At 32.1% G+C, this 23,515-nt stretch overlaps 3 protein-coding genes across 3 annotated transcripts; 2 read left to right on the top strand and 1 right to left on the bottom strand.

Moving 5' to 3' along the window:
- Positions 1-222: 222 nt before the first annotated feature.
- On the top strand, positions 223-639 carry TRIADDRAFT_29844 (uncharacterized protein; the record flags this gene model as incomplete). The annotated part of the gene is made up of 1 exon (XM_002115564.1): positions 223-639. A coding segment is annotated over one exon (417 nt), but the record flags the coding sequence as incomplete, so codon positions are not given.
- A 3,855-nt stretch (positions 640-4,494) lies between these two features.
- On the bottom strand, positions 4,495-8,395 carry TRIADDRAFT_59482 (uncharacterized protein; the record flags this gene model as incomplete). Its single annotated transcript, XM_002115457.1, has 8 exons — positions 4,495-4,575; positions 4,711-4,784; positions 4,895-4,960; positions 5,199-5,246; positions 5,385-5,633; positions 6,500-6,563; positions 6,597-6,684; positions 8,190-8,395. The coding sequence occupies 8 exons, from the start codon at positions 8,393-8,395 to the stop codon at positions 4,495-4,497; spliced, it is 876 nt and encodes a 291-aa protein (XP_002115493.1).
- Positions 8,396-13,226: 4,831 nt separating this feature from the next.
- On the top strand, positions 13,227-18,737 carry TRIADDRAFT_59481 (uncharacterized protein; the record flags this gene model as incomplete). The annotated part of the gene is made up of 11 exons (XM_002115563.1): positions 13,227-13,289; positions 13,620-13,775; positions 15,729-15,997; positions 16,616-16,823; positions 16,999-17,184; positions 17,256-17,330; positions 17,456-17,536; positions 17,620-17,746; positions 17,811-17,899; positions 18,000-18,192; positions 18,334-18,737. 11 exons carry the CDS (start codon positions 13,227-13,229, stop codon positions 18,735-18,737), a joined length of 1,851 nt encoding a protein of 616 aa, XP_002115599.1.
- Between the last annotated feature and the right edge of the window lie 4,778 nt (positions 18,738-23,515).

Here is a 23,515-nt window from a genome sequence, read left to right as displayed (position 1 = left end):
CAGTCGTCATAAAGATATTTAATAGCAGAGAGAATTTAATACTGTAGCAACAAATTGTTACCTTCATTAATTTCAAGTTTCTTCAAAAAGTAAGGGGCAGACAATCGCAGTAAAGTTGAAGCATTTCTAACGATTGGCATAATGAATTCGACAGCGAACGAGACACTTCGAAGTAATTTATCTCAATGTATCGATCATGGTAATTATCCAATGATCGACAGTATGGTTACAGTTCTAAAAATTTCTATTTTTTTATTTGCATTTGCGGTATCAATAATTGGTAATTTAAGCATTAGTTATATTGTTATCCGCACTAGACGATTATGGACCTATACTAACATAATGATGGTCAATTACAGCGCTGTTACAATTTTATCTGTAATATCGACACTACTTCAATTTATTTCTGACTTTTCCTATAATAGTACTTGGCCATTTGGAGAATTTTTATGTAAAATTACGCATTCCACCTTTATTGTAGCGGTTATTGTATCAGCATTTAGCATCATCTTAATGTGTTACGCTCGATTTTGTGCATTTTGTACTCCTTTGCAAGCCCAACCAAATAGAAGGCAAGCCGTGTATTGCATAATTGTGATATGGATAACAGGTATATCCTACATGCTTCCTTACACTATTATATTGACCGTTAAGAAATATGGTGTATCGTCATACTGTATACTCTATCCTCTTCCAGGAATAAATTCCATACGCGCTGTTTATGATTTCTCACTATTCTTTTTTACCTATACCGTACCTATCGTAATTGTGGCATTCTTCAACATTCAAATCTTGCGTAATATCAACGATTTGTCTATAGATTCCGTTAGCAGTGGACAAGGTGAATCATCGGATGGTCTACGTTGTCATCAACGAGTGCGAAGAATCGATCAAGTCAAGCTAAAATTGCGTAAAATGTCATTTGCTATCTTCATTGTCTACTTAATGGTATGGTTGCCGTTTTGGATCTATGTCATCTTAATTAATACTAAACTTATGGAATTAATAACAATAGCTTACAGCAAGTATGATTGTCATATGAGATCAAAAATATTAATGATTCGTGTTTTAACTAAATATTTAACTTGCTTTGATAGCGTCGCCAATATTTTCATTTGTTACTTTTACAATCCTCCTTTCAATATCGCTATGAAATCAATTTTATGTTTTAAATCAAGAAAGCAGAGGATTATACCAGTAAACATCTGATCTAATAACTGCGGCCAAACGTTAATTAATTTAGTTGAATATGATCATTGGCACAGGCAGTATATTTTCCAACATCAACGACCACGTTAATCTTTGGATCAAAATAAATTATTTCTTATTGATTAAGAGGTTTTCATACACTCGTCAACAAAACTTGGAAATCCATGGATAATTAATATCCTAATATTTAATTGCTTTGTACTTATTTCGCCAAATAAATATCTACCTTAATTCTAGCTCTTCATTAACACTTGAGCCAATCCATCTATAGTTCAATACCATAGTGTGTAGCATGCTAGCTGATAGGGATTGACTAGACACGAGGCTCTTCTAATGCTCGAGCGAGACCAAGATTAACCAGCACAACCTTTTTGTTTGACTACCAAAGAACTGCCTTTATTTCTAACAGTCACATACTTTTATACTCTCTATCGCACATATGTAATATTATAGTATCTACAATTACATCATTACGTGCTAAAGTAGTGAATTTGCTCGCGGAAATTATAGAAAAGCATGATGACTAGCATTTCAGAGCAAAATAGTACCCGGTTAAATACTGATGTAGAATTCTTGCAGCTAGTGCAGTATAAATTATGCACATTAGGTGTATGACTGCCAAGATTGACAAAGTATAGATGTTGTTCTTAAGTACTATGAAGCCGTGTAAGGAAATATGCTAGCGATTAGGATTAGGTTTAGAATACTGTGTGAGCAGTGACAGCTGGGACCAATATAAGAGAGAAAGAGGGACAACAACTCTCGGACAGTCGGTATCAGAAAAAGCTATTGGCAATGTGGCAGATTTCTAACATAAAAGTAGAACGCGCTGTACAGTATATTAATATTATTTTTTTCTAGGATTGCTGCAGCGGTGATACTGTACTCTAGCTTTTCCGTGTGCCATCATACTTCTTGCGAGAGTGGTGATCAAGTACTATGAGACGAACCATTCTATCATCAGTCATTGCTCTCCCTTTACTAACATAATCTACCACAATCTCATCATTAATTAAGTAAATTGACGTACTATACAAAAATAATTAATTTTTAATTTGGACGCCATTTCGATATTTTATTTATTTATTAAACTACGTCAAATTGAGATCGAGAAAGAACTTCTGTACAGTGGACAGTACTTGTACGCGTACAGTGCTTTCCACATTTCCGTGTAGTGTACTCCAGTAGTCTAAAATAGTCATGACTAATGACAGGGCTACCTTAAAGGAAGGAAGAACCAGAATTGCCAACGGTCGTCAGTAGTCGTTAGTGCAAAATAAAATCAACCTAGCGACTAATTTGGATGTCAGTCTTGGACAGTATAATAGGGATTGACTAGACACGAGACTCTTCTAACACTCGAGTTAGACCAAGATTAAGCTTTTCGTTGGACTATCAAAGAACTTCCTCTTTATTTTCCAACGGTCGCCTACTTTTATACAGTCGATCGCACATATATAACATAGCGCATACCATCATATTCCAGTATCTACAATCACATCATTAAATGCTGAACTCGTATCATAAATTTACTGTATCTGCATATTACAGATTCTTCACTAACGCAACAAAAACTATATTATATTTATTAGTTACCAACAATCATTCATCTCCATCGCAATAATCTGACTGAAAGCCAGAACCTTTGCTTATTAAAATTCAGTCTATAGGAACTTTCTTTCTTTTATAACGTAAAATCCTAATAAAATCTATGTTACATTATTAGTTACCAACCATCATTCATTTCCATTGCAATAATCTGACTGAAAGCCAGAACCTTTGCTTATTAAAATTCAGTCTATAGGAACTTTCTTTCTTTTATAACGTAAAATCCTAATAAAATCTATACTATATTATTAGCTACCAACCATCATTCATCTCCATTGCAATAGTCACTGAAAAACAGAACCTTAGCTTATTACTCAAGCTCCAATAGATTCAACTGATAGTTTTTTATTTCAATCTCCACTTGTAGTAATAGTAAACATCGTACGTATTAGAAGCTAATTAAGAATTTTCAGTTATTGTTTGGTTTTTGCACTAAATCTTATTATTAAATTCTTACAAAATGAGTAGGAAAAGCTTTTTTCTTTCGGAATCATATATGATGAGATTAAAAGATTAATATTTCCTAGTACTTACAACCGTTTACTCTCTTTTCACAAATACGATCTCTTTCATGTAATATAGCTGTTACTAAATATAGCGTACAAACTCAAAGCAGTTAATACCTTACCAGAAAATTGCCAATAGTAAATGAAATTCTGCGAAATTTAGTGGATATATATCAGGACTATAATGTTAAACTTTTACGCAGTTTACGTATTTTATAGATTATAGATTCTCTGAGTATTTATAAATGAAACTAAAGTAAAAATCGAGAACCTATCTCTTGAAAATCTTTATTGACAGTATTCACTCACTACATCTTGATTCTTTCTTGCTTCGATAAAATATGAGATATAAAGCAGAACGTATTTTTGTTCAGTAATACTCCTTTATCCTAATGCCAGAAAATTAATTCAAAAAATATTATACCGACATGTTACAAAATCACTGCTAGCAATCAATATTAGGTTGCTAATATCATGAACCACTAGAAACATACCTATTGATTAGGGTTAGGGAGAAATAGAAACATTAAAACACTAGAATTAGAAAAGTCCCTAGCGGCCGATGCTAGTATATTCCAATAAAAAGTGGACATAGCTACAACCTAGACAATGGGATACAGAAAATGTCGTAGGAAAGTTTCAAAAGATTTCCGTTTTCTTCCAGTGTAGAATGGTGCCAGGTAGTATACTATAGGTGTAGTGCTTAATTTTATTGTAATAAACATAGACCGAGTAATCATAAAGCCTAAAAGAGTAGCTAAATACCATCCACTTTGAGATGATATAGGTAACTAGTTAGCAATTATCATCGAGTCTAGAGTCTAGATGCTGCAAAATTGGAGTGCGTAAGTAAGCAATTTTTAGAAATATATAGACATCAGGGATGAATTCGTCTAGCCGACTTTACTTGGGAGTTAATGTACTAAAAACTTGCAATAATCTCTAGTCTTTTAAAATTTAGCATATATCGATGCTATCAGCGATATAACCTAAAATTTTTTCACAATTATTTATTATATTACGCGAGCGAATAAGGAATTTTATACAGTAGATTTAAGTTTTATACAGAAAGTCTCTTAGAACCACATTATTGCAGCTTATGACTACTTTAATCTAAATGATTAGCAAATATTAATCTAATCTACCTAATTGCATTAGTGACCTTAATGAGTTAAAATAGCACAACATCCAAATGAATTACAAAGTAGGCTAATAGACGCATATCTTTCCAACCTTTGATACGCTTATTATCCTAAATATGTAAGCAACGACTGAAATTATAAGGTTATCTACGAGTTCCGCATAACAAATGCACAAGAAACAAATTTATGGAAGTCCGGTAAAAAGTAGTTCATATCTTATTGTACGGCATAGAGTTCACTTAAACCCATTCTGATACTAATTCAGCTTTGCATTTCGATGATAAAATCAAGTGATAGGGAGGGGGTTCGTTAGCTATTTCTAAGTAAAAAAAATTAGCAATGAAAATTAGGGTAATCTACCAAATCAAAATATTACTCATTTCTAGCTTTTAAGTTATACACATGTCAATAATTTCGAATATTTTTCACCTGACTCTTTATAAGCTGTTTTCGAAATTTCAGGATTAAAGCTAGTAGACTCATAATTCCTAAACTCTGTAATTATAATTTGCACCAATCAAATTATTTTAACCCATACCGCCAATTTTAGAATTGCGAAGTAGAGGAAGGTAGGCAATTTACCAAAAGCACTATTGTTTTTTTCATATTAAGCTTATACACTTACCATGATATAGCGGAGGAGCTACACAAGCGAATAGGGGAGATGATAACAATGAGAAGCATATTCCATTGGTAAATTAATTAATTTCAATAAGCTATCTCGACGCATTACCTTCTGGTTGTGCAAGTGGGTCAGTGGATGTAGCTGCATTAGAATTACCTATCAATGGTTAAATTGGATCAATAGCTAAATAACAATAATTAGTGCTCTCCTTAAGCTTGCATTCGAATGTATGCTTGCGTACTATATAAAATAGCAAAATCTAAAAGAGTGATGCAACTTTTTAATACTACCTACCAATCTGAGTCCGATCAGAAGTATCACTATAGACGCACGCTATAGGAGTTGAAGGAAATACTTGCAAATTATTCTCGCCATTTGTATTATTAATAGTCGAATTTTCCTCACTTCGATCCAGAAGTTTTCTCTTCATTCGATTACGCCAACAAATTAGAATTACAAGTGCAAGTCCTCCACTAAAACAGGTACCGAGAATTATAGCTTGCATGAAGAGATTTTTAGGAGTAGCACGTCGTAAACGCAAACCTTCATGATAAAGCAAATAAGTAACTGCATATAAGGCAATGCAAAGCTTACTTAAAATCTGGTATTGAATAGCACAGTTAATGCATTTTTAAAAAGAAGCTTCACCAGCAGTAGAATAATTGATTTTTTCTAGCATGTAAAAAAGCTTATTCTAGATAACACCCCTAAGGAATAGTAAACTTCATCAACTCATATTTACCTTACCATTTTTAACCAAGCTTCCATTACTACACAGTTAGAAAACATTCGATTTTTATCGTTTAGGTCTGATATTGTTGCATAACAGTACAGTCAAAGCCAAATCGGGATAAAAAATTTTAAGGTACAGCATATCTGCAATAACCGTCGTATTATCTTACATGCACTGGCGATCGCTAATACAGAGTAGTTTATGTACGTAGAAGCAAATAATCTCGTGCCCAACTAGTAAATACGCTCAATCTTTTATTGATGCTAAAAGATGTAGCACATCGTGAATAGTTCTTAAAGAGTGCTAACGTGAATAAATCCAGAATCATAATATGAATAAAAGTCGAATGTATATTATGTTTTAGTCTTTCTAACAGAAAGCCATCGGTACGAGATTTAGTCTATGAAGAAAACTGTCTAATGTTGTAAAATACTGAAATGCTTAGGGGTTGAATACTGGTACTGAATTATTACCAATACTACTATTATATCTTAATCATACACACTGTATATATCCATAAAATATGTAGTATGTAAAAATAGATTTCATGTACCTATACCATATTTACTATTGCAATCTTTGGTACGTATTTCATGCTTTATGTTTAGGACCATTAGAATAATTAAATACTTATACTCTATGTTTAGGACTGTTAGAATAATAAATATTTTCTTACCTCGAGATTCAAATGGAGACTTTGGATAAAAGTCCAATTGCTTGAGATCAATTAATGCCAACCCCTGTGAATTTTGCCGTTGACTGCATTTACTTACAATTCGAAGGGGTCTTGCCTTTGCAAGTCTCAATAACATCATTAATTTTAGAACATCGGCATCGCAAGGAAAATTTTCTTTGAAAATCCTATATAAGCAAAGGTTATAAAAGAATTATTATGTTTTTCTTCTCAAAGACTTAAATATAGTAAAGAAGAAGAGTGTAACCTATTGCCTTATCGTATTGGAATTTTTTATGTACAAATATCTTAGCTGATATTCCCTTTTTAAAGGTAATAAAATGCTCGTAATCTATCAATGAAAGCCTTCAGTAAGCAGTTGTCACTTCTGAAAGTCTATATATTGATTCAAAGCGTAGGTAATCCAGGCAAATTATTCAGCAATTTTTACATCTATCCCCTATTAACATAAATAGCGCTCGAGGATTGCAATTTATTGAATTAAATCTAGAAAGCCATTCTTAATCAAATGTCAGTAGGCTATGAACTTCGAAATGAATTTCCGGTCTTTTGTAACTGTATGCTAGGAAAAGTTGTTTTGCACAACATCGTTCATTCGCATTCATTTAATGTGTAATGAGAGCGGTGTCAAGTAAAATAAATGCACCGTTAATGATTACTCTTTAATGAATATGGTTATATTACATTACTGATTAAGTGTCAAACTATGGTAACATTCTCGCAATTGAACATGGATACTCTCAGTGCAACTTTAATTGGTAAAAGTTAATATCTATAATATGGTATATTTTATCGCCTGATGATTATATTATCAAAAATAAAATTTGAACGGATAACTGGCTAACGAGTATGCGAATCAACGCAAACTTAAATTATAATTTTTGCAATAATTAATACCGGCGTTCTAAAGGAGATAATGAAATATTTTTCCGGGCTACTTTCCTTGAGAAGTGAAATAGTATAGCCCTAATGCAATTTTTATCAATTAACCTCAGTTCAAAGTAAATGGAAACTGAGAAAAATTGTTTTTCAACTGACTAAATTACCAAAATAATGGGGCAATTGTATCTCGCCAGAACATTATCATTTAGAAAATAGCTAAAAATTCGTGCAAGTCGGAGTCAGAATACGTTTCCATGAAGATTGTTGTCATGACCTATTATCGTAAAGAATATAAATTTCGGTAACAGTGTTGTTCCCTTGTTGTAGCTTGACGCATAAATTATTAACTGTCATAATTTTTCTTTTCTATTGAACTTCGGAAAATATTAGAGCTTCTTAAAATTAATCTTCCAAACAGTAGATTAATAAAAATGAGAATTCATAATACTTTTATCGGCACCTGCAATGTATAAGTATTGGGTATATACTCGCTTAAAACTAACCCAAATCGAAAGTAATTACCGTGATATTGCTATCACGACTAAATAATTTTAATATCTTACGAAAACTAACCTACTTTCCATGAGTTTGTATTGGAACAACGGTAAAATTTAATATTATCTAACTAATCTTTACACAAGCGTATCATTAAAGGGATACCATTTTATAATTCACAGTTTTATCATTATACACTTTTATAAACGTCTTATTTTGATACGCTTAATAACTGAAGATTTAGATGTGAAGAAAATATCACTGACAAAAAATTTTACCAGCCTCAAAGACTTACACGATCTTTGCATCTGCAGGTAATGAAGATAATGAAAAATCCAAAATAGAATTACAGCGGACATGATAATTGTCGCAAGTGCAATCTTTAGGGCATCGATTTTGATAGATTAAGCGATTGTCCTCTTTCATGGCAGACGCTGTAATAACTTGTGATATAACTGGTAGCAAAATTACCATGATCAAATAACCGTAATGAACAGCCATTACGGTCAACTTAACCATAGCAGTTTTAGGAAAATTGTAATTAGAGATCACGGTAATGGCAGGTGTGATATAGCATTTATTAGTTCTTTGTGCTAGCCTAACCCTTTTTTGCACTGCAAACAAGGGTCATTTATTTTATTAACTGCTCTATCTACATTAAGTAAACATTACCGAAGAAATTGACGTCGTAGTCAATTGCACATAGTAATAATAATGACATTAAATACGTTATAGTGAATAAAACCATAATAGAAATATTCATGTTAAAACCATTACTTTCAAATCATTGATTAAATCTTGCGTCTCTAATATTTAATCAGCATTCAGGCTCTCTTATCTCGCAACTAATATTCGAGATGCTTAATCTAATATTACGTCCCTAATATATTTCTTATGACTCTAACTACACTTTGTGAATATCAGATCATATCTTGGTAATTTGATTCTAACATTAGAATGAAAGCTAATGAAATAGCTGCAACTTTAATGCTGTTGATACGTACATACTGGTAATTATAATTCAAGCACAGTAATCAAATATCTGTCCGATGCTTTAGTACATATTCAAAACAGTCAATGTCTACACAGATTCAATATTCTGACTAAATTTCATCAATTATATTCATTAATAAATTAATGTATTATAATGATAAACAATGTAAATATCACTTAAAATCTTTTGTAAATCATCCAGTTATGAATGGTTTTTGTCCTAGCATTAATTAAAAAATCTTAAATTAGCATTAATCGTTAAGAACATCATAATACAAAATCTGCCGTGATAGGGGTATTTACCAAATTTTCTTCCGTCACTTATTTCTGATAATAGTGTATTGCGTAGCTCCAACACGGTGATCTACAGGAACCTGCAGTCAAGTTTCTACAGTATTACTTGTACAGTGTCTAATCATTTCGTACCAATCGATTTTATCTACTCGCCATTATCAAAATCACAATATTCATAACATAAAATTTGTAATGAGGAAATTAAATGTACTACAAGAAATGAGCAATACTAGACTCTAAATACCGAAAAACTCTTAATCGTCAGATTACAATGAGCTATGTGTCTCTCTTAGAATAAGCTGAACCCAAAGTTTATAGCAAAATTAGTCAATTCATTTTATATTTACGTAAATACCGGTTCTTAATACTTTAATAAAACTGCGAAATTACGCAATTATCTGTAAAAGATCTAAAGCACCATAGATGGCAGTATTATTAGTCGCTACCAATATATCTACGAAAATTCGCATTTGTTAACGAAAGCCACTTCCTGATAACTTTATAAATAAATATTACAGGACTTGAAAGTAAATTTACAACGCTTAAGCATCATTGCTTTCTATAATGGATCTTAAGCTACAATATTCAGTTGAAGCAGAAAGCACTGTATCGTATAGTACTATCAAGATATGATTCAGAATTGAAAATATAGGATATACGCATTAAAATGACAGGATTAGAATCTCACGTATGAGCTGCTTCCATTTGATATCATCAATATTACAACACTTTGATAATTCACTTAAAAATAAATACCATTAGCTTACTGTTCTTTATTAAGAGAGTCAACATAGAACATGTAGTTTGCGGTCTTTATTCGCAGTTTAGTGCACCAATATGCCCAGAACCTAACCCAATTTTTCGCATAGCATATCATTATTTTTATAAGAATTCTATATTTTCGTACCCAATTTTCCTGTAATATCTTTAAAAATTATGCTTAAAGATTTTTCTTACTTTTCAAATTATTTTTGTACTCAAGTATGAAATGCAATCAATTAAATCTTTGGAGGATTAAGGTAGAACATAAACATAGCTCGCGGAAATTCAAATTCTACACACCGGTCATTACATACCTGTAGTTTATATGTACAGTTAATTGCGATTACGAATTTGAAATGAATCGGTTCTCTTTAGAGCAGGTATACTTTGAATTTCCTTCACATTTATTTTTTCGTTGCCCGGAATTCTGACTTGCATGTACAGATATGAGAAACAGGTCTGTCTTCGTATTTAGCATATTTTACGGGAAGAATTTTTTCTGGTTCAGTGTGCTCATAAATATTTGACAGGAAGTTAGAAAGACTATCAGAACTATCAGAAAGATACCAAAAACACATTATTTCCTATTCTGAATAGACACTTACATTGTACAACTTTATTAACTTAATGATTCTAACTAAACTATAAAATATCATTTCCAGTGTTGCAAGAATCGTATATTCATTCTAGGTCAGTTTTCATATTAAGCATATTTATGGGAAGAATTTTGTTTAGGTTCACTGTACCTTTAATATCTGAAGGGGAAGCTAGAAAGACAATTATAGCTATCAGAAAGATATTAAACATATTATTTCTGAATAGACGCTTATACCATACAACTTTTCATTACCTTCTGATGGTCAAATTCTATATGACATGGCGTTGCAAGCTCGGGTAAACATGACCCAATAGTAAATAAATCGTAAATACTGCCCAAAGCTATGCATGATATATACATTTCATCTTGGAAAGGACTATTTTAGCCAAATATTTTCCATTTCTTGAAGACGTTAGCGATTACTAAAATTTTGATCATTAGCACAATGATTGCATTTGCCATAGGTCCATTTAATACTTTTCAAAGGCAATAGTGAACAACTGAGTAAGGAATAATCACTGTTTTTACGTCAACACTTAATCGCCCTTTCAATTCTGTTCATGATTGACGGTTACCCGCCGTCTGAAAATTTCCTGATTTTACGTCACTACGCCGATAGGGCAAAGCAAACCTCCTAAATCTCGTGCTATCCCTCTATATGATATAGCATATTTGAACTTCAATATAAGACTAGTATTCTGAAGGTAAGATAAACTTCCCAAGTCTCGTGCTATCCCTGAATACGATATGACATATTTGAACTTCAAGATAGGTTAAGCGTTCTATCTGCCACAGCTTAAGGCCCAATTGCCCATCAAGAGACTCTCTATTGTTACCACTACATAAAGGGTACCTCAATGCTTTATACTTCTGTTGGATGATTTTTAAGAATCATTGTATGCACTTTCAATTCATTTTAATTTTAAACTGATTGAAAAATTCTAGCAACTTACAGCTCTGGGCATTTTAAAAATATGCACCCCACCCCTACTTATCAGGCTATCAACTCAAGTCCCTCCTGAAGGTGTCAGCCTTTTATATCCTTCTTAATCGCACACAACTATCTTTGCCCTTAAATATAAATCCTGACACCACCAGTCCACTTAGTTTTAGCGCAGCCATCTTACGTAGAATTATTGGAACTCATTATAGAACCTATTTCCCTACAATAAAATTATTACTCTTTACTAGCATTGAGAAGACTGAATATAGAAACAAAGTACGAAGCAAAAATAGGGAAGACAATAATCAATTGATTACTATTTTTTATACACCTTAGCGTTAACATACAGTAAGGGATAAATATAAAAAATATCAAAGATTATAATTATTTCTTTACCTCATTTACACTTAATCCAGAACAACACTGGAAATTTCCGTTACAAATCTCGAAATTATTTCATTAGAATGACTAATTGCAACCACAATACGAGATAAAGTAATATTCATATTGTGTTTTTTACAGTTCTAGCATAGGAAGACTGGTCATATTTCGGCCAATGAGAAGGCTGCTTCTATTCTCTGACCGTATCCAAGGAAGATGGGTTGTTTTTAATAAAAAGAAAAATTAACAAAATAGAGATTATAACTTTTAATGAAATTAATGATATTTGTAGCATTTTCTGTATGAAGCAAACTTGAATGTGGTTTTGTTGATCTATGATTTTGGTTTTCCTGTTATACGTAAAGTAAGGCACGATAAATTTTTAGCCTAATTACTGAGAAATTTTAATGCCGGAAAAACAGTGCTTATACACGTACTTGTGTCGAGACATTCATCTACACAGTTCTATTGTCTTGCACATTAAATTACCATTTCCCCAATAATAGAAAAGACCACAAATAGAATTGAAGAATGAAATGTAATTCACAATGCCGATAACGTGTTATAATATATAATTCGTGTTGGACGTCTGCTACTAAACAACAAGCATTGTGCAAAATTCAATAAACGATATCTTACTTATAGGACAACGACCATACTGTAGCGATATTACTTTAATACAACGCATATTTCCTTAATAAAAAGTAAAATTATAATATGGATAATATACGAGACATTATAGTTAATGTATTATCATGATCATCAAATTATCCTGAAGATAATGCAGAACAAATTATTATTAAATAATGATGTCTAATTACATACGCATCAACACCATACACTCCTATGGAAAAATTTGATGTTGAAATTTAGTACTAGTACACGCTATTACTGCCCCTTTCCTTATGTATTCAATAATATCATAAAATTCAAATTAGATGAGCAGAAATAATATACAGTATTATATGCGATTACGATCAAGGTTATTATGTTCTATTTGTAATGATATATAACCCATTGTTATATTTCTTAATTGTTACTGTGGCGCTCTTGGCGTAGTTTCTTAGAATGTTAACCAACTGCAAATTACAAAAAAATGTTGTGGCAGAATGAAGGATTGGGCCTTTGTACAGTTGGTCAATGCAAACAGGCTATATAAACTTTGCGACCAACCCAACTCGACACCATTTCCCATTGCAAATTACAAAACAATGCTGTGGCAGAATGAAGGATTGGGCCTTTGTACAGTTGGTCAATGCAAACAGGCTATATAAACTTTGCGACCAACCCAACTCGACACCATTTCCCAACTGAAATTTGATTGTAGTGCTGTTACGCTGTACCTGCAATACACTCTCAAGATGGCTGCAGCTCCTGAACTCCCCGAAAGTATAGTTAAGCAAATCCGAAACTCATTTAATAAGGTAAAACCTATTCATAGCACTATGCCTAAAGTTAACGCCGAATTCGTCGTTTCTTCACCATATCCAGTGAAAAATTGAACTTACAGCAAGTTACGATACTGCTGTAACTCGAATCAATTTCTTATTTTTCCTTCATTGATTTGATGCCGATATTATTTAGCACCTTTTTCGTGATAATGCGTTCTGTAACTGTAGTATTCTGGTATGATAAGATGGCCATAATAACTGATTTTTTTATCGATTAGTATATCGCTGTAAAAAATAACTTAAAAAGATGTTGTTAATATCTTTTAGCTAATTTATTAATTTATAATTTTGTTAATACTTCAGTTCGATATAGACAAAAATGGTCACATCACCAGTGCAGAAATAGGCAACGTTATGAAAGCACTAGGTGAAGACATACCGGGCTTCAAATTGCGTCAAATAATCAACGAAGTCGACAGGGATAAAAATGGAACTGTTGAATTCAACGAATTTCTTCAAGTAAGATTAAAGTCGATATTCTACTTAGCAATATTAATCCCGTGATTATGATAAAATTTGATTTTAATTTACTTGTAAGTTATTACACTGTTAATATCATTACTTACTTTCAGTCTTATTACGGATAAGACTGCTCTTCCTACGACATAAATTATAATTTTGTCGATAAACAAATTAAATAAAATTTAAATCATTATATTATATAATCTAAATCCCTTGCCCTAGATAGCGTTTACTATATCATTTTCATTTACAATACATGTAACCTACTTTACTTAATCATTTTTGTTACATTATTGTAATTTGAATAAAACCCAGATTAATAGTAAAAACATTAGCTTACTATATTTTACAAGATTATTCTCCTGAATATTGAAATATGAAAATACTTCTTTCCAATCAATTATTAATTTGTTTTATTGAAGCATTTGACGCACCAGTTCTCACAGATCAGGTACAAAAAACTCAGTCCCGCTTAGCTTGTTATCAATCACCATCTTGTATTGCTATCAACAGCACTATGATTACCATAAAAACTATAATGTAACTATCCATTCGAAATTTATCCATTAGATATCTGTTAAATAGAATCAGTGAGTTCTCTTCTCAATTTCTGAGAAATTACAACAGATGTGAGATCCTGAATTCGGAAATGGTTTAAAATATTATCATTAATACAGAAACTAAACCATAAGCTATGTAACTAAAACATTGCTTAAAGCACCTTAACCAAACAATAAATGAAGCAACTTAGGTTGACTGGTCGAAGGCATTTGTTGATTTATACCAGTAAAGACATAGTCCAGTAATTAAACTACAATTTCCACTAGCGATAGTATCATAATTGATGTAATTTCATGAACAAAATAAATCTGACCGAGATACTCTATCTTAGTCGTATATAAGTTATATGTTTTACTAATAATCTAGAATCAAAGATAAATTTTGAATGGAAGTTATACAATTATTGCTGACGAGTTTCTATTGTAATATTTAAAGTACAGTATTCATAACTCGAATGGTGTAAACACCTGCTTACAGTTCTTAACTGCCTACTTTATTACGATATTACGGGTAGATTCTCATAATTATAATTCAGTTATCAACCTAAACAATTCCTCTACATAAAAACTAAAGAGGAAAAGTGCGTCATCGATCTACTCAAGCGCTATTATTTTTCTATTAATGTTTCACATTCTCACATAGGTGCTTAAACTCAAAAATCGTATTTTAATCAGAAATCAACGATATTCAAAATTAATATCGTAGCTGTTTTCACAGGCGTATCTTAGTCAACAAGGTCCAGATTAGTAATTAGAAATATTTACTCTTAGTATTTCAATCATATCTGGTATAGTCGAAAAATTTTTTACTTCTTATTCATTGCAATTAATCCTCTAACCATTATATAGTTATCCAAAATGTGCATTTAAGCTCATTTATTCCACATAATTAAAACCGAACTCATATATACAGTATAATAAAATCGCAACGTCTATACTGTAATTACGTTTATCCATAGCATAATCTTATTTTTAAATTCTAGTGGTTCATTAATATTATGCTAGAAGCAAGGATAAAAGCCTGATTTGATTACTATTCTATTCAGATTTTGATTATTAGTATGATGATTACTATGCAACTGACCAATAAAATGTCTTACTATTGGTATATATATATTAGACTTTGACAGTAACATATAAGATAAATTAGTTTCGCATATAAGTATGCAATTCAATAAGCACGAAAAATACTGTCAACATTGAAAAAGCTATTTAACTAATAGAAGATTAGTAACTGATTATTGCCTAACATTAGAAGTGACTATAATCTGGTGCAATACGTGTGTGTATCATTTTGCGATGTAACATTTAATAGTAAAATTAAAGAGTAAATTTTCCGCAAAATGTTATATTGCTGAAGTATTACTGCTTTGACGCATTTTTTTCTTAGATATTTGCATCAACTACAGGACAGGCTACAGCCCATGGATTCAAAGCTGTAATTCAAAAGGTTGACAACATACAAGTAGCCAGCAGTACCACTGAAGCGAATGACCAGGGTACGAAACATTCTTCTTCCGACGCAGAATATCGAAGCTTTACTAATTGGATTAACACGTCTTTAAAAAATGATGGTAGCTTGGCTAAATATTTACCAATTGATAATACCCTTGGAAAAAATGAATTATTTGAACGCTGCAAAGATGGCATCATCTTATGGTAAGTGTAAAACTGTAATTAGTATCGTATAATCCATTCATGCAGTTAAGAAATATAGATATAGCTTGCATTAATAGCCAATGATAGCTAACTTGGTTAATCTTCTCGTCCTTTTGGACTATTTTATCCTTATACCTCAATTTGGTTCCATTTTAAATTGAGGAACACCTCCTATACCAATTTACTGCAATATATTCGATGTTCATAGCGTAGTAGAGTCCCATTTTGGACGTTAATACCGATCAAATACTATTGTAGAACGGGCAATATCTTCAGTAAGTTCTTTACTAGTAACAATAGCCCAACATTCCAATATCGCTTATGTTTACACTTACACGTGTAAGGAATTCGCTATGAATAATTACCATTACGAGTAAACGTCAATGAATACGATAAATTTTCTTGATTCAATCATAAACGTATCTTTAATCAGCTCTATTTGGACTATTAGGATACTGTAATTAAACAACTGATTGTTGTTTAATTATTAGTCAAGTTACGATAGCTTAACTAATCTATACAAAAAATAGCAATTATTGTCTGTAAAATATCCCAATAAATCCAATATGGATATCAATCATTAAACCGTGATTTGTTTTTTCTATTAAATTATTGCAGTAAGTTAATCAACCTATCTGCTAGCAAAACCGTGGATGAGCGTGCAATTAACACAACTAAATTGACTGCTTTTACTATGCAAGAAAATCAAACGCTGGTTATCAATAGTGCACGAGCTATCGGTTGTACTGTAGTTAACATTGGACCACAAGATATCATGCAAGGCCGCCAGCATTTAATTTTGGGTCTTTTATGGCAAATTATCAGGGTTAATAATATTATATTTATATTCCTTGATTAAATGATTTATACACTTGATTATTATTACTAATGTGGCATCTAGTTTTACTTGTGGTATACTACAATAAGTTGAGGAAATAGTCTTAATCAAAGAACTATTATATACCATAATATGAACTAATATGACTGTTTCTATTTTATAGATTGGTCTTTTCGCTAAAACTAATATTAATAATTGTCCTGCAATAGCTGCTGTTATACACGAAGGCGAAACTCTAAATGATATATTAAAGTTATCACCAGAAGAAATCCTTATGCGTTGGTTTAATCACCACCTTAAAGCTGCTGGTTCAAATAGGCGTATTAATAATTTCAGCGGTGATATTAAGGTAAATTATTTTCAAGTCAGGCTATCTTATGTCGACAATCCAATAGATAACTGATCGATATTTTATCATAGGACTCAGAAGCCTATAGCGTCTTATTGCATCAGCTTGTTCCTTCCAAATGCTGCCCATCATCAGATATAATGAAGGTAACTTTCTGCAGTAATAATCCCCGTGGCTTCCTTTTTACTAGTCACAATATCATTCTTACTTGGAATAAATTTAACATTTCGCGGAAAGTTTCAGATTAAAATTACCTATTGCTATTCTATAGGCCAAGGATCTTACTAAGCGCGCAGAGTGTCTATTATTTGAGGCTGAGAAAATTGGTTGCCGTCACTTTATTGGAGCAAAGGTGTGTCAAATTTTATACCACCATAAACACGATATCTTCATTAACGAAATATTTAAACATGCTATGATGTATGCTTAACTTAGGATGTCGTTGCGGGAAATCAAAAACTAAATCTGGCCTTCGTTGCCAACTTATTCAATAATTATCCTGCTCTGGTGCCAAAAAGCAATGAAGAAATTGAGGCGTATGATGAATCAAGAGAGGAAAAAAGTATTTCTATTTATACACAAGATCATATTTTCGATTTCCTTGACTAAATATATAACACTCTCAGCTTTTAGAAATTGGATGAATAGCTTAGGCGTAAATCCCTTCATTAACAATTTGTACTATGATATAAGGGACGGAATGGTACTGTTTCAGGTAAATATAAATTTCAAATATACTGTTATGCGACCACATATGAGCAATAACGACAGCAATCAATCTCTCTCTCATTTTATGTTCTTCTTAATTGATGTAGCTATACGACAAAATAAAGCCTGGTGTGGTGAATTGGGATAAAGTAAACCGTCCACCTTTTAAGCAAATGGGTGGCAAAATGAAGAAAATCGAGAATTGTAACTACGCTGTAGAAATTGGAAAAAATCTTAAATTTTCTTTAGTTGGTATCGGTGGTGAAGATATCTTCAACGGAACAAAGACACTGGTCACAGGTGTATATCTATCTGATGAATGTTTGTTGCAGTTATTCTATTCGCATAGTTTTAAATATTTATACTGTAATTTAAAAAAGTATAATTAAAATATTTGGCAAAGCTGAGTAACTTTCTCAAATTACTTTACTGCATCTTTAGCACTAGTTTGGCAAATGATGCGGGAATATACACTTGCTTTACTTGCAAAATTAGTCCATAGTGATAAGCCTATTTCCGATTCGGAAATTATTGACTGGGTCAACAGCAAATTGAAAAAAGCAAGAAAAACATCAGCAATTTCGAGCTTTAAAGACCCGTCAATCTCAACTAGTCTAGCTGTTATCGACTTAGTCGATGCTATTGTACCAGGCTCAGTTGACTACAATATTGTGAATTCGGGCCAAACAGAAATGGAGAAACAATTAAATGCTCAGTATGCTGTCACTATGGCAAGAAGAATCGGAGCAGCCGTGTTTGCTTTACCTGCAGACTTAATTGAAATCAAGCCCAAGATGGTGTTAACTATCTTTGCGAGCCTTCAAACAGCTGCGTTACAGAAATAGTAAAGCTATCAAGCCATAATAGTTGTGAGTTCTAAGCCAGTAGCATTTGAACACTAAATCCGTGATGAATATGCTAGGATTACTTTGTTAGGAGTCGAAATTAGCAATTTCGACAATAATCAGTTATAGAAACATCTACTGTGTTAGTTTAATGGTCATTAAAGGTAGTATAGCAATTACACAATTAAATTTCGCGTTCTCTGGAACAACTAAGTTTTAATAATAAATTTGTGTAACTTATTATGTGATATATATCGCTGACGGTATACATGTATCTTAGTTTTAGATTGCTATCCTGCACTATATAATCAATAGAATAGCAAATCACTTAGCTTCATAATAAAAGGCCTTTTGGTGTTGCTTACCTTGTATTATAAATGTATAAAATGATCATTTAACCGAGCTGTTCTTATTGAATGGCTAATATCTGCGATGATTCAACCATTTGCGCAAAATTGGTAGTGAACAGACTAAATTAATATTATTATGACTATATAAATTGACTGCATGGAATCTCTATCGACTTGTAAATTTCTTTTATTTCAAAATAGAGGATATCATAGCAATAGTTTGTCACTTTTTTTTAAACTACTTATAGTTTAAAAAAGAAAGTATCGTGACGCTATCATTATGATGTAATTAATTCAAGACTGTAGCCATGGTCATTATATTATCTTTACTTACAGCAGACGTAGTTTTCGCCATAAATTTATCCGGTATAACTTTACGGCAAATCTAAATAATCGACAATAATATTGCTCGCAATACAACAGTATATGCGGTATTAATCCGATATGATTATTGGACACTAGTGAGACTAGTTGCCATATCAATTGGTAAAATTACAATCTACCAATAGCGTACTGTTACATAGCCAAACTCTTTCAATCCTTTGGTATTTCACGCTCAATCGTTAGCTATAAAATCGAAGAACCACTTAACTGTCATGAACAAGAAGAAATAAACATAGATACAGTCCTGTAGCAGGCTCATTATATATCACAAGATAACTGAGACCAAAGAAATCGCCTAATTAAGTACATTTGAGTTGCAATATTACCTTCAGTTTCAATAGTATCCATCTAAGTTTGAAAACTCTAGTGGCATAAAATAAAAATTTTATTTGTATAACTTAATTAACGACTGATTACATAGCATAAAACAATCCTTACTATAATTGGTTTTACAATCTTAAAAAGTAATAAAGTAGCCTATTTTTGCGTAATTGAACAATTTATCAAATCTAACTGAATATCAGTATCATCATATTTGCAGACTATGCTCCTGCAATATAACACCATAGATAATTGCAAAAATATAAATTATAACTATTCTATAATTTTTTGCGTCAACGCGCCATATAAATACGTAACTATTGCTGTGTTTGACTTCGAGTATACCCCGAAATCAACGAGAATTCACTCCTTTTGATTCTACAGACAGATTCTACAGACAAGATGAGTATATAACTGTATTCATGATATCTAAATAAAGAATGATTCTTAAATGGTTTGAATTGTGAACCACTTGTTATTGCTGTAACTATTAATAATTATAATTGAAGATTGCCGTGAGTAAATATGAAGTAATTATCATCCTGAAATCAATACACGTTTAAGTTGCACATAGTAATGCTTTACATATACGAGATATGATCCTAGGAGTAATTTTATTACATCATCTCCAGTTCATTTCAAATTCTTATTGAATAGTCTAATTAAACAAACTAAAATCTTATTACTCCTCAGAAATTGACTTGCATTATGAGATAAACTACGCGTATGTTTTAAATATTGCTAGTCAAGCTCGAGTGCTTTATCGCGTCAGAATTTCAGCCAAATGAAGTCTAAACAGCTAAAACGCAGTACAAAAGCAACCAGTGTTGGACTTAATATATTACCAAGTCAATAAACTCAGAAACTGGGATATTATGCTATCTTTTTATGATAGCTAAATCATTGATGTAGTCTATTATTGGGCAACATAGATATAAGACATATTTAGGAAGACTATACACGAGTAACGTTTTTTAAGTTTTATTTCTTTTCACTTCTAAAATGTGCTAAAGAATGCTCAGGTGGTTTCAGTAACTCGTTACGAAAACATAAAAATTTCTTTGCTCTAAAATATTATTCACTACATTAATTATGAATAGCAGCATTTTCCAAATCTGTTAAAGATACAATTTAAGTTGTGATAAGCTCTACTACATACTTGAAGCAAGATCTATTGGTAAATACTAATCTGACTGGCCATCTACAGCCATTAAATTGAATAAAATCTACAGTGAGAACCATTATAGCATTTGAACAAGAACATCTTCAGCTTCTTTCATAGTTATTTTCCTTGCTTTTTAATACCTCCATTTGCAAAGTATTTAGCTACAATAACAATTAAGATAACGACAACAATTGAACCCACTACGATACCAGCAATAGCACCGCCTGACAATGGATGATCTAGAATATTAATCGAAGGGAATAAGATTAGTAATTGTAAATTATCTTATAGACTGTAAGCTAATACTATAGTACTACCATCCACCTAAAATGATAGTTATCGTTGGCTATAATCACGTCAGTTAACAACACGCCTGTATGATGATTATAATTAGATTCATACCATAGGTTACGCCAGCAACTATCAAACTTTCCACCGCGATTAAATTTCTTGTCAATGCTGGAGTATTCTCCATCTGGAAATCAACGACTAATTCTATCTATAATGATAATACATTTAAATAAAACTGTAAAATTGAAATTGATGACTTTTAAACAGCCTATTTATTAACTAGTAAAATTTTCTAAATAAATGGACTCTTGAATAATTGATTTTGCACCTTAAAAGTGCCATTAGCATTGAACAAAGTTGTGGTATAACCGTCCCAGTTTTCTTGTATACTGAAACTTATGGGGAAGTTGTCAATAAAGCTCGTACGCTGTGTATTCATACTTCTATATTGTGCATAAAAGCCTGTAATATGATCGGTTGCGAGGTAGTAGCGGATCCTCATCTAATATACGTACAATATCATGGCATATATTAAGGCCTGAACTATTATTAGAGATTAAAAACGTAACAGAATTACTATAATACATTAAGTTGTCATTTTCTTTCAGCTTGTCGGACATTAGCTATACTGCGTAGTAGAGGACTTCTTAATACTGCTTTCGAAGGTGTTGTATCATACTGGCTTATGTATACGTATGCATAGGCTTCACTGATAGCTATGATATATCATATCATAAAAATTATTTGGCAATTAATGCATGATCGTAATTGCAAAAATATCATATTAATAATCTTACGTGGATAGACTGGACTATGGAAAAAACGACTTCTCCCATCCCAAATCCACATTCTTTTACCAGCATTCTCCCAACCACATAAGCCATAGCTAAAAAAGCATCTATCTGGCTCATGGCCGGAACGATAATCTGCTCGGTGCGTAATATTTACCAAAATGGGAAATAAATAAAGATGAAAAAAAAATTTAGAAATTGATAAAAGCTAACGGCAGTTAAGGTACCATATTTTGATGGCTTCGGAATACAAGTAAGAGATGAGACATTGGCACTAGGACAAGGAGTACTTCGACTTGAATAGCGAATTCGACATTCTCGAAGATTGCTTTCAAAACCTGAGCAATCGATGTAGTTTATCCATGTTCGAATATCCGAAGGAACATTATGTGAAGCTAGATTCAAATAAATAATATCGTATAAATCATTTCGTAGTTGATTTTAATTCTAGCTATTAATTTCAATGATTATCAGCAATAGTTTCTAACTCTTTTGTAGGATTTAATTAAATACACAGCACAAAACAGAACTGGTGTAAATTTATACAATGTCGCCTTCTTTACCATTAGAAGTGATAGCTCCTAGATAGCCTAATTGCCGACAAGCAACATTTGCACTGTTCATGTTCCAATTTATGGAACAAATTGTTCCGTTTGTACCATTTATATTCATATTCAGATATCCACTAGTGGAGTTCAGTCCATTCCTAATCGATAGAGTATTGGCAGATAGAACGTCATATTTTCTTATTTCCCGGACAAATGGTGCAATCAGTACCCCTATTGCTAAATTAACGATATAGGAATAAGTCTATATCAGAATAATATACTTGAAAAATTCCGAAGTAGCATTAATTTCATTTTATTTACTATTAGAACTTTTTAAGCATCGCTAACCTGATAGCGGTGGCTGAAATGAAGGATTCTTGAAACAATTTATAAAAGCATCATCAGCATGTGTGCAAGAGCCGATCTCACCCCAATTATCTAAGCTACATGGCTCTAGAGATGTCCCAATCGCTGGGCAGGTGATATTATTGCCAGAAATCCAAATTCGTGTGTCAGCATAAGGGAGTATCTTGGCTTTTACATAAAATTTATAATTATTATAAATCAAGTTGAAGTAGCTTAGTATAGCTTATCGTACTTTTTATTCTTGGAAAAATGCGATTTCTATCTTAATTAATTAATTCATAGAATCTTATTGATATCGTAGCAATGTTTTTTACCCGTAGATAGATAACCAGTAGATCCTAGACCTAATTGTTTACACATTGCTTTAATAGTAATCGATGATAACCCTTGCCTGCAAACCGTACCCCAAGTGCCATTATAGTAAATAGCCAGACGACCACCGTAAGGACTTCCTCCAGTACTTATGACTTTTAGTGGATACTTTGCTAGAATAGCATAACGATGAATACAAATGATATGTGAAATGAATAACTAAATCTTAATCTAGACTCTAACAGAGTTG

The sequence above is a fragment of the Trichoplax adhaerens genome, genomic scaffold, assembly GCF_000150275.1.
Source record: "Trichoplax adhaerens TRIADscaffold_11 genomic scaffold, whole genome shotgun sequence".
Classification (NCBI taxonomy): Eukaryota; Metazoa; Placozoa; class Uniplacotomia; order Trichoplacea; family Trichoplacidae; genus Trichoplax; species Trichoplax adhaerens.
The sequence above is the reverse complement of the archived record's forward strand: the minus strand, read 5'-3'. Positions and strand labels throughout refer to the sequence as shown.